At 55.5% G+C, this 16,982-nt stretch overlaps 1 protein-coding gene across 3 annotated transcripts in view; it reads right to left on the bottom strand.

Moving 5' to 3' along the window:
• The window catches only part of PGAP2 (post-GPI attachment to proteins 2), a 44,006-nt gene that overhangs the window by 12,868 nt on the left and 14,156 nt on the right, over window positions 1-16,982 (bottom strand). For 2 of the 3 annotated variants that reach the window (XM_048837989.2, XM_048837982.2), the window contains exon 4: window positions 10,577-10,683. In XM_048837989.2, coding sequence (XP_048693946.1) covers window positions 10,577-10,683 — 107 coding nt within the window. The remainder of the gene's footprint in view (window positions 1-10,576; window positions 10,684-16,982) is intronic. The other variant, XM_048837999.2, reaches the window with a different exon arrangement.

Genomic DNA, 16,982 nt, shown 5'->3' on the forward strand with positions numbered 1-16,982 from the left:
CTAACCGAGCTGGAATCAGAGGCTCATTAGCCAGAAGCCGGTGGGAGGTTTTGCAGCAGGAAGTGCAGAGCGCGGAGAGGCCGGCTGCTCGGGAAGAGGGGAAATGTGTCTCCATGGGCAGCGCCACACGCAAACTGGATCGAGCGCGTCTGACTGTACTGCCAGTTCGCGCCGTAGGGGAAAGCCAGGCTCGGGGGGGGGCTGCAGCGGACACACGCCGTGAAACTCGGGAAAGACTTGGGAAAATGCAGATGCTGGCCCAGAACTCCGGGCAGGGGACAGAGGGGGATGGATGGCTCCAAACTGGTCCGCTCCCTGTCCTGGTCTCTCCTTTATTCAGCCCATTCTCTGCCTCCCTCGTTCTCTCTGCACCACCCCACACCTGGCCTGCTCTCTCTTTTCCTCCCCACAGTGGAGCTTTCCTTGCTAGTTTGCTCATGACTGGCGGCCTTGTAACTGGAAACTGAACTCTGGTGGTTGGAGTTTCTACTTCCCCATTACAAAGTCTCTCCCCAGCGCCTTCCTGCCCTTGCTCAAAGACGGTTGCAACACGAGCAGTGATCAGCGCAATGCTTTTGCAAGACTTCAGATTCCTGTCGGGGCCACACATGCATACACACAAACACCCATACACGGTGCAAACCCCTGCAGAACTAGGGGCATTGTACCCCCCAAGTGCAAACCCCTGCAGAACCAGCGTTGTACCCCTCAGAGTACAAACCCCAGCATAACCAGGGATGTTATATCTTGCCCCCCCACATTCACAGTGCAAACCCCTGCATAACCAGTGGTGTTGTACCACCCCTCCCCCACCAGTGCAAACCCCTGCATCACCAGTGGTCTTGTACCCTGAGTGCAAACCTCTGCATAACTAGTGGTATTGCGTCCCTCCCCCTCACCCCCCGAGTGCAAAGCCCTACAAAAACAGTGGTGGTGTACCTCGCCCCCCCAGTACAAATCCCTGCATCACCAGTGGTGTTGTACCCTCTTACAGCAGCACTGAAATTGGCCCCCAGCACATGGGATACGGGACCTGGAGTAGACCCTAATGGCCATTCCTAACCCTGCTCCACCCTTCCAGGTCTCGCTTACCTGTCCCCCACCCCAAGCGTCCACATACAACATCAAGGAAATGCCTTTATTCAGTGCCAAGTCTCTCTCTTGTGCCTTCCAGCTGCATGGAGGAGAATTGCCACTGGTCTGCCAGCCCTGGGCAGCATGGTGCCCACTGCGTGATGCTTGGCAAAGGGGGCAGGTTCCAGGCGCTGCCCCGGGAATCTGACCCCAGAACCTCGGTGCTTTCTGGGGCCTTCGCTGCCATTCTGTAGTTCCCTGCTCAGTTCTCTTGAAGGAGAAGCGGTGCAAAAAGCCTTAGCCCTGACCAGTTGCGGCCTCCCCTGTGCCAGCAGGTGGTTTATGTTAAAATCCCAGTCGGGGCTCCCGAAGGCAGCGGAGAGAAGTGCCCCAAGAACCACTGGCTGGACGTTAATGTCAGGCAACGTTAAACGAGAAATAAGGCCCCGACTTTTCATAGTCAGGGAAATTCACCCTAGGAACAAAGTCACCCGGGAAGGGGCGAAGTCTCCATCTCACGCCTGTCTCTGGAAGTTGCACGAGCCACACCCGAGCCACTGGGCGCAAGGCCGGGGTAACTGGCGGAGAGTCTATGGCCAATGGGGGGGTCAGACAGGGGCCCAGCTGATTCCCAAGCAAATGGTGCCTCGGAACTGGCTCATAACTGGAACGGCCTGGGGCCGCTGGGCACAGGAGGAGGATTTCTAAGTGCGAGGGGGTGGGGCTGGGTTTGAATACTTCCTTGGAGTCCCAAATGGGCTTGCTGTGGGCACATCCAGCCCTTCCCTCCTGCAGGGAGCTCAGCACCTCCCCCCTTCAACTGTTGCTACTAGCTGGTTCTGCCACCCTGCATCCCCCCGGAGCTCTGTTCCCCCCCCAGCAGGCCCTCCTGACGCCCAGCCTGCTGCTCCTGCCCAGATCGCTGGTGGAGGCCAGAAGCCAGGGCAGAAACCCGCCTCTGCAGCCCCTTGGGGTGGGGGAAGAGAAGAAGGGAGCCCGATGGTGGCCCCGAGTTTGCAGCCAGGAAAGCAGCGCTGCCGTCAGGATGTGGGGCCACTTTCCTGGCACAAGGAGACTGTCTGGGTTTTTCCCCCAGAATCTCCCACGGTCAGAATTTCCTACCAGGTCAGCAGCTGCCGCCCCAACTTCTCTCTAATCAGTGCTGAGACTGGCAGTTCCAGCCCCGGCGCGAACGGCACAGCCGGGAAGGGAGGAGGATGTGGCCCCACCACCGATGGGCTCTCCAGCTGAGCCGAGCCCTCCCGCCCCCTGCAAAATATCCTGCATGTCGCAAGAGCCGGGCCCAAGCCCCAGGTTCCAAGCCTTTGGCTGGCGCTGGCTCGGAGAGGCCAGCCGAGATTGGGAGAAAGATTCCAGCGTGGCCCCCCTTGCCCCCCGGGCATGGCAGTGCCAGGCGCAGCTCGGTCTAGGCTGCGTGCTGAACTGAATGCCCTGCTCCTGGGAGCCAGCCAAAGGAAGTGCCCAATGGCCTCTCTTTCCAGCACGGCCCCCGGGACAAACCCCTGCCCCAGGACATCAGGCAGCGCACCGGCCCCCGCAGGCGCCCAAGGATAAGATGCCACCTGCTGACGAACTCATAGTACGTGTAAGAGCATGAGTTCGATCCAGTTCTGGCTGGGGAGATCTGTAGGCCTGGGAGGTTTTCTGGGATCCTGTTAGCTAAGCCTGCAGGCTGGGGGGGCGGGTGGGGGGGGGGTAAGAGGGGAGGAGGTTCCTCCCATCAAAATCAAGGTCATCCCAGGAAAACACACCAAGCAATAGGACAGAAACCCCAGGAGATTCGCATTGCTCAGGCCAGACAGGGCCTGTGAGACTGTGGATGGGCTTTCCAGTGTTGCAACGCCCCCTGCTGGTCTCGGGTGGTTCTGCGGTGCCTGTCCTCAGTTTCCCTCCTCCCACAAGCTCCTCAATACATGAGGAAGGACGGTCACCGAACAGCATCCTGTCTCGGGGACTGCATTGTTACCATCCTGCAACTGAAAACCAGGCTCTCTGCCCAGACCCTCGCTGGGGGGCACAGCTTCTCCTTCAGGAGGTCCCCAGCTCAACAGAGCCCCTAGGCTGTCCCCCGGCTCTCTCCCCTTTAGAGCTGGAGGTTACCCAGCCCCCCTCTGCCCCCTCTAAACTTCCAGGCTGCTCCTTGAAGGCTTACCAGCCTCCTTCTCTCGGAGCCCAGCCAGCTAGCCCAGGCTCCTGGCCCTCACTGCCCTGCTGAGTTCTCAGCTCTGTTTCCTAACTCCCCCCGCCCCCTCGAGCTGGGGTCAGTGATGATCATTAAAGCTGCCCGACCCTTTCAGCCCTAGGTCGGCGGCCACAGGCAGGGCTGAGCCCCGCTTTCCTCCAAGGGCCAGCCAGCCTGCGACCGAGACCGTCCCCCAGCCAGGGCTCTCTGCTGCACAAACAGATCAGTGTAGTGACGATGACGCCCAGTATGGGAAGGTCCTGCACAGGTTCCAGCAGTTCCCACCGCTACGCGCTCTGGGGCGAACGGAAACCCTGACCCATTTATTTCAGATACATTTCATCTGCGACCTGTGACTAGCCAGCTGCCCCTCTCCCCACATCACAGCGCCACCTCCTGGCGCCCAGTGTTAACGGCAGCCAGCTAGCCCCAGGCGAGCGTCGCTGGAAGAAGGCGTGGCAGAGAAGCAAGTGCGTGTCCGGGGCCTAGCGCGGGAGACCAGCGGTCCGGAGATCTGGATTCAGACTCTGACTCTGGGGGACCTTGGGCAAGATGCTTAACCTCCCTGAGCCGCAGCGTCCCTATCTGCTGAGCAGGGGTAAAGAGGCCGTTCTACCTCGGAAGGAAGCTGCAAGGCTGAAGCATCAGCGTCTGCAAAATGCCTTGAGATGCTCAGGTGGGAGGGGGGCGGAGAAGGGCAGGAGAGACCTTTAAGCCAACTGAGCAGCTGCCCCCCATGCATCCTGTCTGGCCCCGAGGTGCGACTCCAGCTTCCCCCCCGTCCGCAGAACCGCTGCCCGGAAAGGGAGAGGAAGTGGCGCTGGTGAGAGCGAGGTCCCTGCTGTCAGCACGCTCAGCCGTGGCACCCACAGGGAACACATTCCACAGCCAGCCCAGAGGACAATGCCTCTTGGTGTTGAGCCCGGAGTAACGCACATCCCCTGGGTCTGACTGAGCACCCATCGGAGCTCGGAGCATCCTGCCAGCAGGGCTGGAGTCCTGCAGAACTTAGGAGCAGATTTCTAGACCTCTCTAAGTGGAGGAACTGAAGCCAAAAGCCTTAGGTCTTTGCGGCAGGCCTCAAGCGCACCCTTCAGAGGCTGCTGCTAGATACTACAGTGATGAGCACGACAGGACAACGACGGTCATGGACCATGAGCACAGCCGGGGCCCAAACGCAGGCCAAGAGCATGTCTTTGTAAGGTTACGTTTGTGGAAAGATCTGTGCAGGCCTGGCCTCGCTATGGCTGGGGGTGTCCCCAGAGGGTTGCACGGCACATCACACCTACACGTGCGCACAAAGAATAAGCAACCTGCTCTGCCAACCAGAGGCATGTAGGCAGCCCTAGCGTGTCCCCGAGGGTACGGCCACTTGGGTGTTGCCAGAGGTCATGGCAGAAGCTCTGGTTACAAGGACTGGAGATGGACAATGACTAAAACACCGCTGGGCTCTCAGGAATAAGGAGACACGATTCTGAACTCCTTTGATCCTGAGTTCTTCCCCCGAGGAGGGAATGAGGGGTGTAAAAGAGAGGGGTAGATGAGGGGCGAGGGAGAAGGATCAGGAGTGGTGTAAGGAATGCCATCATCCCCACCATGCACATACACGGGGAGAGCAGCATAAGCCACCTCCCACCGAGTTTCCTAATCTTCTCGGAAGGACCTAATGAAACGGCCGATTGGGTGACTTGGCAGATTCAGGTTTCACATCGTGGGCTCTGGAGGAGCAGCCCTGCCAGGTGGGCACAGCCACCTGCAGGCAGGGTTAACACTGGGCAACACCCTGGTTAGACCAGGGTAGCGCCCAGATGAGATGTTACCTGGGGACGCTGAAAACCTGGGTTGAATTCACAGACTATCGGCCAACAAAAGCGATGTTCGGTGGCAATGAAGGCTGCGGCTGGACGCCCCGTGCATTCCTTTCCCCCATTATATTGCTACAAAACTGTCCATAACACACTTCGACGCTTTGTAAGACTTCTGCTGCCATCTCGAACAGAAAAAAACCAGGATGTTCCCCAGCTTCAGCAACCGTACATTCTCATGCAAACCCCGGACAGATCTGAATTCCTGGTCTCCTTCCCAGCTTAGAGAATTTCCCCCAAGGCTACAAGGATCTCTCTCTCTCTCTCGTTTTTTTCACCCCAGAAGCGAGAAGTGGTGTTTATGCCGGGGCTGATTTGTCATCACATTACAATCTGATGCCTTTACCTCGATGCACGTGTTTTCTATTATGGTTAAAAGTTATAACATGCTCTATAGACCAACACTCCCGATGTTCAGGGACTCCCAACCATCGAATCAGAGAAACATAGGGCTGCCAGGGATTCCAGAGGTCATCTAGTCCAGTGATTTGCAACCTTTGTGGGCTCAGGACCCATTTGTAAAATGGCCTGTCACCACCCACTCAATAGCCACAGTGCAAAAAGTATCTGGCTTACTAAGTATTTCTTATCCACGATATAGAACGTAGACATTAACGTAACACGTACTAGATACATACACTGTGCGTACTGCAGCTCCTGTCCCGCGGGGCTGTGCTCCCCGCTCTTGGCCTCGTGACCTCTAGGGTTGCCGTGCCACTCAGCTTTGGCCCGGCCCCCCTGACAGTGCCACTCATTCATATTTGGCCCAGTTGGCCCTGCACCAATGACGATGGAGGGGTGGCTGGGCCAAACCTGAGTGGTGCCAGGACCCAGTGCACCAGGTCGCAATGGGGAGCTGAGCCCTGACGGCTGTGGGGCAGGGGGGCTCTGCAACACCCCCAGGGCCTCTCACGTAACCCTTTGACACACCATGGTGACCCAGTTTTAAGTTGCGACCCAGGGGTTGAGAAACCCTGATCTAGTCCATCCCCCTGCGCCGAGGTGGGATTAAGTATACCTAGAGCATCCCTGACAGACGGTACCATCAGGCAACCTGCAGCCAACCCCAACCGATGGGAGCTTTAGTCCTCATTAGCTGGTGCTTTGTTCTTCAAGCACTCGCTTGAAATGAGTCAGCTAAAACAGTCGCGTCATTTGGAAAACCTCTGCCAATATGCAGGTGAGAGTCTGAGAGGGGTGTTGCAGGAGGAGGTGGCCCGTTCAGGGTGTTAGATGGGATTATTTCACCTGGGCGCAGTGAGCCCACCTCCCTGGTAGGGGGTTGCGAGTCCAAGATCTGCTGAAGCTGTGCGCAATGGCCTTACGGGGACCTGCGTACCATGTGACAAGTGGCCACCCAAAGACCATGTGACTTGTCAACTCTCCATGGACTCAAGGCACCATTTCCCACCACAGGCAGATGCTGGTTTCTAAGGCCTGGTCTACACTATGCGGTGAGGTTGATGTAAGCTGCCTTGCATTAACCTAGCTGTGGAAGCGTCTTCACTTAAGAACAGCCATACTGGATCAGACCAAAGGTCCATCTAGCCCAGCATCCTGTCTCTGATGGTGGCCAATGCCAGGTGTCCCAGAGGGAATGAACAGGTAATCATCAAGTGATCCATCCCGTGTCGCCCATTCCCAGCTTCTGGCAAACAGAGACTAGAGATACCTTCCTTGCCCATCCTGGTTAATAGCCATTGATGGACCTATCCTCCATGAACTTATCTAGTTCTTTTTTGAACTCTGTTATAGTCTTGGTCTTCACAACATCCTCTGGCAAGGAGTTTCACAGGTTGACTGTGTGTTGTGTGAAGCAATACTTCCTTTTATTTGTTTTAAACCTGCTGCCTATTAATTTCATTGGGTGACCCCTAGTTCTTGTGTTGTGAGGAGTAAATCACACTTCCTGATTTACTTTCTCCACACCTGTCACGATTTTATAGACCGCTATCATATCCCCCCCTTAGTCGTCTCTTTTCCAAGCTGAAAAGTCCCGGTCTTATTAATCTCTCCCACTGACGTAAGTGCCTCTCTATGCCGACTTAATACCACCACCTCCCCGAGCAGCACAGTCATGGTGGACATGTCATCAGGTCGATGCAGTGTCAGTGGAGAGCTGTGTTGCTTACAGCGACTGTCACTGGCTTGCAGGAGCCATCCCGCAATGCCTCACCCTGAGAGTACAACCGATACCAGCGTGACTGGTGAGGACGTGCACCGCTGACGCAAGACGCCAAGCACGCGCGCGATTTAGTAAGCGTGGTGGCTGTGCGCTGACGTACGGTAAGTCGACATAATTTTTTAGTGCAGACCCGGCCTAAGCCTTTGTCGATTTCCCTGCTGGGTGAAAGGGGTCAGGCTGACAGCCCCGGAGCCCGAAGGCGCCTACTTTGCAGCTGTAGCGCAAGCTTCTCCTGCGGTCAGCATGCCTCAGCGGAGACCGGGACCCAGAGGGAAGGGCTGAATTCCTGGGCATATCTCCAGGTCTGTCTGCCCTGCAGCTGAGGCTGCCAACGACAGGGCAATCTGTGAGCAGGATTTCTGGGATGGGGTGTGACCTTAGGAGTGTACTATAATACCTCATTGGAAGGTGACACAGGGCCAGAAAGAGTTAATTAACTCACAGACTGACCTGACCCATGGCTGAACCTTAAAGACTGGCTAGGAAGATATGTAAATGAACAGAGCTTTGAAATGCAAGCCGGCATTGTTAGAGATAGAAGGAGTACTTGTGGCACCTTAGAGACTAACCAATTTATTTGAGCATGAGCTTTCGTGAGCTACAGCTCACTTCATCAGATGTATACCGTGGAAACTGCAGCAGACTTTATATACACACAGAGAATATGAAACAATACCTCCTCCCACCCCACTGTCCTGCTGGTAATAGCTTATCTAAAGTGATCAACAGGTGGGCCATTTCCAGCACAAATCCAGGTTTTCTCACCCTCCACCCCCCCACACAAATTCACTCTCCTGCTGGTGCTAGCCCATCTTGGATGGGCTAGCACCAGCAGGAGAGTGAATTTGTGTGGGGGGGTGGAGGGTGAGAAAACCTGGATTTGTGCTGGAAATGGCCCACCTGTTGATCACTTTAGATAAGCTATTACCAGCAGGACAGTGGGGTGGGAGGAGGTATTGTTTCATATTCTCTGTGTGTATATAAAGTCTGCTGCAGTTTTCACGGTATACATCTGATGAAGTGAGCTGTAGCTCTCGAAAGCTCATGCTCAAATAAATTGGTTAGTCTCTAAGGTGCCACAAGTACTCCTTTTCTTTTTGCGAATACAGACTAACACGGCTGTTCCTCTGAAACCAGAGATAGAAGGGTAGCTGTTTGCTCAGGTCTTGTGATGTAAGCAAACAAGTCTTGTCTGTTATTATAGCTTTGATTCAAAGATCAAAAAAGGATTATTAACATTTATGATGACACTTGAGTGAAACAGCATTATTGTCTATATGTCGCTTTGAAGGTTGTGATAAACTGTAAAGGAACTGTTTAATGGATAAATTACACTATGCTAAAAGCCAGGGTGTTTGGGAGACACAAGATTAAGCTTATTCTCTCAGACCAAGAGGCTGCTGGAAAATGTATAAAAACCCGGGGACACGATCCTATTTTATCTCAGATCTGCTTGGGGTTTCAAGAGGGGGAAACCTTAAGCCACAAGAATTGAGATCCCCCGTCACTGGCTTGAGTCACCCTGAATATGGACATTGGACTATAACCTATGGACTATTTCTAAAAGGACTTTTGGCAACTACAAGCTCATCTCTGCTATGTATCTGAACCTTAAGAATTGAATTCAAGTCTGTATGTGTACTGATCTTTTAACCAACACACGCTCTCTTTTCTTTTTTAATAAATTTTAGTTTAGTTAATAAGAATTGACTATAAGCGTGTATTTTGGGTAAGATCTAAGTTATAATTGGAGCTGGGTGTGTGGCTGATCCTTTGGGGCTGGAAGAACCTTTCCTTTTATAGGATGAGATAAGATTTTCAGTAATTATCATCATATCTGACGTGTGTGTCTGGAGGGAGGCCTGAGGCTGGGCGCTTTAAGGGAACTGCATTATTTGGACTTCTGAGTAACCAGTGAGGTACTATAGAAGCAGTTTTGTGCTGGCTTGGTAAATCTAAGTACTGGAATATCCACCAGCGTTTGGGATTTGTCTGCCCCGTTCTGTTTGCAGCTCACCCTAATTGAGTGACCTCAGCTGGCTCCCATTGTCACATGGGGCATCTGTCCAGTGGGCACCAGAGGGAGAAGGGAAACAGGAAGACGACAGCAGGAGCTGGGGAGTTAAGGAGCACTGAGATCCAGAAAGATTGAGTGACCTCAGCTGGCTCCCACGGGCACCATTGTCACATGGGGCATCTGTCCAGTGGGCACCAGAGGGAGAAGGGAAACAGGAAGATGCCAGCAGGAGCTGGGGAGTTAGGGAGCACTGAGATCCAGAAAGATCTGGGAACATGCAAAGGCTTAGCCTAAAAAATAAAGAGCCTAAAAGCTGGAGCCCACAGGCTAGCGAACAAAGCTCCTCTAGTGCTCCCGAACCAGCATTTGCCATCCCACTACTCAAACAATCCAACGCAGGTTAAACTATCAGCATGCTGGAAACCAGCAGCCCGACTCTCTCCAGAGCAGGGAGTGGAAGTAGGAGCCTGTCCAGTGCTTGGAGCAGTGGACTGAGAGTCAGGACTCCTGTGTTCGATTTCTGACTTGCTATATGACAGAGGAGTCACTTAACCCCTGCGTGCCACAGTTTACCAGCCGAGAAAAATGGGACCTAACCCCTCTTTGCAGGGTGCTGAGAGGATTACAGAGGGACAGTAAATAGCTTGGAGATCTTGGAGGGAAGGCTTACAGCTGTGCGAAATATTTTAATGTAGAAAAACTAGTGTGGCTAATATCGCCCTCTGCTGGTGTGTATTAATAATGAAATGAATTCCTTTCCAGTTTGCTTGCAAGACCAGATGTCTTCACTCTTCCACAAAACACGAGCTCCCAGCCCGCAAGGCAACCAAGCAACCAGAGTCCCGATTCCAAAGCAGGCGCTCCATCAACCAAGCGTACTGGGTCAGGGAAAGCAGGGTCACAGAAGAGGCCTTAACCAGCTACTGGTTTTGGTTCCAACTCTAACCCCGGCACACGGTTTCGGAGAAGCAAGTAGGAAATCAAAGCCTTCGGAGCTGCTTGTGTGCCGATAAACGCTCAATTCCTTTTGGTTAACTGGCCCGTCACACGTTTTTCAGTCATCACCTTTCCCCTTGGTCTGTTTCACCCCCTAAAGTCGCTCCGACATCCTGCCCCGTCGCGGCGCTTTCATGCTCACGAGAGACAGACACGAAGCCCTCCGCCCCCAGCTGTGCGCCCCCAGCCCACCCAAGAGAAGAGCAGTGACAGTAGAAAAGGGAAGGTTACTGTACCTCGGGACTTACTGTGTTTTTCTTAGTCATCCGCCACAGAATGCAAGTCAGGAGCATGTGGCCCAGGGCCGAGGTGATAAAGAGGATGAAGGCGTTTTCGTGGATTGCTGCATCGACAAGAAAACAGGTTTCCCGTTAATGCGGAGCATGGAAATGAGCCAAAGGGAGCTGCCTGAGGAATGCTGGGGAGGCCACAGCAAGGAGAAGGCAGCGTGCATTACAAGGCCCCTGCTGGGAGGCTTGAAGGAGCTGGGTCAGTACTGCCTAGTAGTGACCCGGGACCCAAAGCTCTGGGGCTCTATTCATGGTGCTGCCGCTAACAAGCTGGGGAATCAGGGGCCAGCCATGTGACGTCACTCCACTGCCTTTTTGGGGCATGCTCTCAGTGTGCACGGAGCAGGAAAGAGAGCACCCCCCCAGGGCTTAGAACAGTGGTGGGCAAACTACGGCCTGGGGGCCACATCCGGCCCTCCATACGGTTTAAACCGGCCCTCGAACTCTTGCTGGGGAGCAGCGTCTAGGGCTTGTCCTGCTCCTGCGCTCCAGCCAGGGAGCGGGGTTGGAGGGCGCTCCGGGCACGTATGCTGAGTTTCCCGGAAACAGCAGAATGTCCCCCCTCCGGCTCCTACGTGTTGGGGCAGCCAGGGGGCTGCGTGTGCTGCCCCTGCCCCAAGCGCCACCCCTGCATCTCCCATTGGTCGGGAACTGCGGCTAATGGGAGCTGTAGGGGCGGTGCCTGCAGACAGGGCAGCACGCAGAGTCAGCTGGCCGCACCTCCGCATAGGAGCCAGAAAGGGGAAATGCTGCTGCTTCCAGGAGCTGCTTCAGGTAAGCGCCACCTGGAGCCTCCACCCCTGCCCCAGCCCTGACCCCTCTCCCGCACCCAACCCCCTCCCCCAGCTCACAGTCCCCTCCCGCACGCTGAACACCTCATTTCTGGCCCCACCCCAGAGCCCTCACCCCCCCATGCCCCAACCCCCTTGCGCCAGCCCTGATCCCCCTCCCGCCCTCTGAACCCCTTGGTCCCAGCCTAGAGCACCCTCCTACACCCTAAATCCCTCATCCCCAGCCTCACCCCAGAGCCCGCACCTTCCCGCCCCCCAACCCTCTGCCCCAGCCCAGAGCCCCCTCCTGCACCCTGAACTCCTCATTTCTGGCCCCAGCCAGAGCCTTCACGCCTCCTGTACCCCAACCCCAATTTCGTGAGCATTCACAGTCCACCATATAATTTTCATACCAAGATGTGGCCCTCGGGCCAAAAAGTTTGCCCACCCTGGCTTATAATGTGGCTTTGGGGCAGGGTGTAATCTGAGCACAGGAATCAGCTGAGTGACACCAATTCTTATGCAAAGGGGCCGGGGGGGGGGGGGGGAGGTTTGACAACGAGGCTGCTTGGTGGTGTCATTGTCCCCATCTATACAGCAGGGACAACGTCACTCTCCTCCTCGCAGGGGGAATGGGAGGCCGTATTCTCTCATGTGCATAAAGCCCGTTCACAGCCTGAACTGGAAGGGGCCAGACGAGGCCAAAGGGTCATTACCGGATGACTGCCCTGCACCTTTGCATTTAGCCTGACATGCTTTACAGACGTGCAAACCTGGAAAACAGGTCAGTGTCATTATCTCCATTCTACAGATGGGGAAACTGGGGCACAGAGATGTTAGGTCACTTCCACAGTGAGTCAGTGGCAGAACTAGGAAGAGAAGCCTCGTCTCCGGGCTCCCAACCCCTTGATCTAACCACCAGACAGACAATGAGCAGTTATTATTCTTGTTAATAATAGCGAGACTCCCTCTGGGTAACTGACTGCACATAGATTCCGAGTCAGGACAGAGATGTAACCTCTGACCTCTTTAGAGGAACGTTGCCAATCCGGGCAGAGGAACTAAAGGTGTTCTCACCCCCATTAGAGAAGCCCGTGTGATTCTGGGTGGGTCATTTTAAAATAAATGGTTCAAATTAAGAAAAAAGATCACAACCCTTTCCCCACAAACTTATCCACCAAGCAGCTTCTGCAGCCTTGCACTTACAAGCAACCCTACAATAACAAAAGAATGTAGGTGTCTTATTTCAGGGTAAAAGAAGTCTGGCAGGGGGTGGTAATAAACAGCGAATTCATCGTGAAGAATAACCTTGGAGATCCCTTGCCAGAGACTGTCAAAGGAAGCCTGTTTTCGTTTCAGTGGAAACAAGGGAGTTGGTCAATGCTAAGGTTGTCAGCCCATAATAACGGGGCTGGGAGAACTGGTATGAACTTTAGCCTGTACCCCAAACCTTGCTCACATATGCAATACGCTCCCAGGACTTCCAGTCCAATACTCACAATGTGCTCTGGACAAGCCACAGAGGACATAAGATTTGGGGGGAATGTCTGTCCCAGGGGTTCTGCAGTGGATGGAGACTGACTGAGCCCTCGAGGGAATCTTTTAATGTGGTGGGCGAGCCTGTTCAGAAGGTTACTGGTGGCACGTCCAGCCGCACGGAGGCCTCAAGGAAGCAAAGGCATCAATGCACTTTGGGGCACCAGAATCCATCTATGAGTCACTGAACTCTTTGGAAAAACAAAAGGAGTACTTGTGGCACCTTAGAGACTAACCAATTTATTTGAGCATCAGCTTTCGTGAGCTAAGCTCACTTCATCGGATGAACTCTTTGGGGCATTCGCCAGTCCCAGTGCCTTGAGGACCAGACACTGATGCACTGTGTTGGTAAGTTGAGGAGGGAGTTCTAGGGAATAGCACAGTTTACATCAGGGTGGCTGCTTGCCCCAGGATAACCGCGCATCAGTGAAGATCAGGGAGGGGAACACTCAGACCCATTCTCACGCCTTTATACCTTCTTTCTCAACCACTTTTCCCCAAACTTGGCAAATCCCCTGCTCCCCATTTCAGGAACTCGCCAGCTCTGAAGGTCTAAATCTAAATAGCTTCCTCCCGTCCTTGGAAGAGGAGCACAGCGAACAGGGCTAGCGTGACAAGCCCTGTATCCAGAGACCAGGAGCTGCAGCAGTGCGAGCTTCCTATTCATCATCTATGTAATGCACACCAAACCTGGCCTGGGCAAGGTGCCTGCAGGGTTGAGAGGGGTGGTCAGTTTCCAGGGCCCATTCAGGCCTTGGCCCTCTGCAGAGGCTTCCAGCAAGAGGGCCAATTAACGCCTCATTTTGGAGGTGTTTGTTACCTGGGTCCTTGCCCACAATGCACTGCACTGAGATCCAACCAACCCATTTCAGATAGGCCACCTAACAGCCATCAGGAGGTAAGGACTTTCTGTCACTGCCACCTGGGGCTAGATTCAGACTTCTGACCTAGGGATGACATAAACAGGCTCATTGCAATATTTCAGCAGTTGGTTTGCAAATGCCAACTCGTTACCCCTTACGCTGAACAATCTATCCCAACTCATATTTAGCTCACACGCTCCGATTTCCTTCCCCAGACCTGGAAAAGACCTCTGTGTAGCTCAAAAGCTTGTATCTTCCACCAACAGAACATTAGAACGGCCACACTGGGTCAGACCAAAGGTCCATCTAGCCCAGTGTCCTGTCTTCTGACAGTGGCCAGTGCCAGGTGCCCCAGAGGGAATGAACAGAACAGGGAATCATCAAGTGACCCATCCCCTGTCACCCATTCCCAGCGTCTGGCAAACAGAGGTTAGGGACACCATCCCTGTCCATCCTGGATAACAGCCATTGATGGACCTATCCTCCATAAACAGATCTAATTCTTTTTTGAACCCTGTTATAGTCTTGGCCTTTACAGCATCCTCCAGCAAAGAGTTCCACAGGTAAACTGTGCATTGTGTGAAGCTGGTACAGTAAAATCTATTACCTCAACTACTCTGTCTCTTTCGTATCCTGGGACTAACCTGGCTACAACACTTCAAACAAATACATTGATGCGACAGACAGTGATTTCCTGCAATATCGTAGCAAATTAAGTTTAAATATCTTAGGAGTTCACTGTATTAAAAATGGCAAATGTTTATGTCTTATTGTGAGATGATGTGTAATGTCTCTCGGGAGCACACTTGACTAATGCAAACCCTGAGAAGTGCTATGAGCTTCAAAGGACTAATTGAAAATGCTGTGAAGTTTGAAAGCTACGTGGGTTTCCCAGGAACTCTCTAGGGGGAGGTGTCTGCAAACGTACTCCCTCTGGTGCTGAAGCAGCGCCTGGTCCATGAGAACACATCAAAGACCCAAAGGGTGTGAAGAACTGACTCAGATTCTGGGGGGTGCTTGTTCTGAGCTAACAGCTGTAATGAACTTACGAGCACAGAAAACTGTCCTGATGCTTTGAAGGACTGACCTCCTGCCAGAGCCCTGGCTGGAGCTGGGGAGAGCTGATTAGCAAGCGTGGAGGTCAGGGGTGGGCAAACTACGGCCCGCGGGCTGGATCCGGCCCGCGGGATTGCCACTCCTGGGAGCGGCCAGCACCACGTCCCTGCGGTCCCTGGGGCAGAGGGCTCCGTGCGCTGCCCTCGCCTCCAGGCACTGCCCCCCGCAGCTCCCACTGGCCAGGAACGGGGAACCACGGCCAATGGGAACTTCAGGGGAGGCAACCACAGGCAGGGGCAGCCCGCAGAGCCCTCTGCCCTCCTCTCCCCCGGGGCCACAGGGACGGGGTGCCGCTGCCACCCTGGAGCCACCCCAGGTAAGCAGTGCCGAGCTGGAGCCCGCACCCTGCACCCCAACCCCCTGCCACACCCCAACTCCCTGCCCTGAGCCCCCTGCCGCGCCCCGCACCCCTCCTGCACCCCAACCCCCTGCCACACCCCAACTCCCTGCCCTGAGCCCCCTGCTGCGCCCCGCACCCCTCCTGTACCCCAACTCCCTGCCCTGAGCCCCCTGCCGCACCCCACACCCCTCCTGCACCCCAACCCCCTGCCCTGAGCCCCCTGCCGCACCCCGACCCCCTGCCACACCCCAACTCCCTGCCCTGAGCCCCCTGCTGCGCCCCGCACCCCTCCTGTACCCCAACCCCCTGCCACACCCCAACTCCCTGCCCTGAGCCCCCTGCCGCACCCCGCACCCTTCCTGCACCCCAACTCCCTGCCCTGAGCCCCCTGCCGCACCCCGCACCCCTCCTGCACCCCAACCCCCTGCCCTGAGCCCCCTGCTGCACCCCACATCCCTCCTGCACCCCAACCCCCTGCCACACCCCAACTCCCTGCCCTGAGCCCCCTGCCGCACCCCGCACCCCTCCTGCACCCCAACCCCCTGCCACACCCCAACTCCCTGCCCTGAGCCCCCTGCCACACCCCACACCCCTCCTGCACCCCAACTCCCTGCCCTGAGCCCCCTGCCACACCCCACACCCCTCCTGCACCCCAACCCCCTGCCACACCCCAACTCCCTGCCCTGAGCCCCCTGCCACACCCCGCACCCCTCCTGCACCCCAACCCCCTGCCCTAAGCCCCCGCCGCACCCCACACCCCTCCTGCACCCCTATCCCCTGCCACTCCCCAACTCCCTGCCCTGAGCCCCCTGCCGCATCCCATACCCCTCCTGCACCCCAACCCCCTGCCACACCCCAACTCCCTGCCCTGAGCCCCCTGCCGCACCCCACACCCCTCCTGCACCCCAACCCCCTGCCACACCCCAACTCCCTGCCCTGAGCCCCCTGCCACACCCCTCCTGCACCCCAACCCCCTGCCCTGAGCCCTCTTGTACACCCCACAGCCCTCCTCTGCCCCAACCCCTTGCCCTAAGCACCTTCCTGCACCCCGCACCCCCTCTCACATCCCGCACCCCAACCCCCGTTCCAGCCCTACATTCATGGCCCTGCATGCAATTTCCCCACCCAGATGTGGCCACCGGGCCAAAAAGTTTGCCCACCCCGGGGTAGGCTCGTCGCTTGCTTTTCACGTTTTCTCTGCAGCGCCTCCACCTTAGGCATCAATGAATTTGCTTTCCAAGAGCTGCGTGGGAACTTCACTGTTCACAGCCTCTGAGGAGAAGGCAAAGCAGGCCTGCGGAGGCGGTCTGCCTCGCTGGGGTATTCACAGCCTGGCCAGCAAGCTGTGCAGCCTGGAAATGCCCTGGTCAGGAGGGAGAGAGACGCAGGTCTCCACCCCAGAGAAGTGATGGCTGGGGAACTGGAAGCCTGAGAGGGGATGCCCGTGCTGGATCACGGAGGGAGAAATACAGGTGAACCATGACAGCTGGCATTAACAATGCCCAGTGCCTAGAACGGACGCGTCTGGACCTGACTCAGTGAGGAGGTGAACAGGGGTTCCAGGCTAGTGCAGCAAGGGACAAGGTCCTGTAAACAGCACCAACCCAGCAACGAGTGGGTGAGCAGAACCAGAGTATCTGGCAAACTGGCAGAGGGCATGTGTAGAAAGACAAGTGACTAGCAGGAGCCTGCGAGACACTGAGAGCTTAAAAGGTGCTGCATCTCCC

Source organism: Caretta caretta, chromosome 1 (genome assembly GCF_965140235.1).
Source record: "Caretta caretta isolate rCarCar2 chromosome 1, rCarCar1.hap1, whole genome shotgun sequence".
NCBI classification, from domain to species: Eukaryota; Metazoa; Chordata; order Testudines; family Cheloniidae; genus Caretta; species Caretta caretta.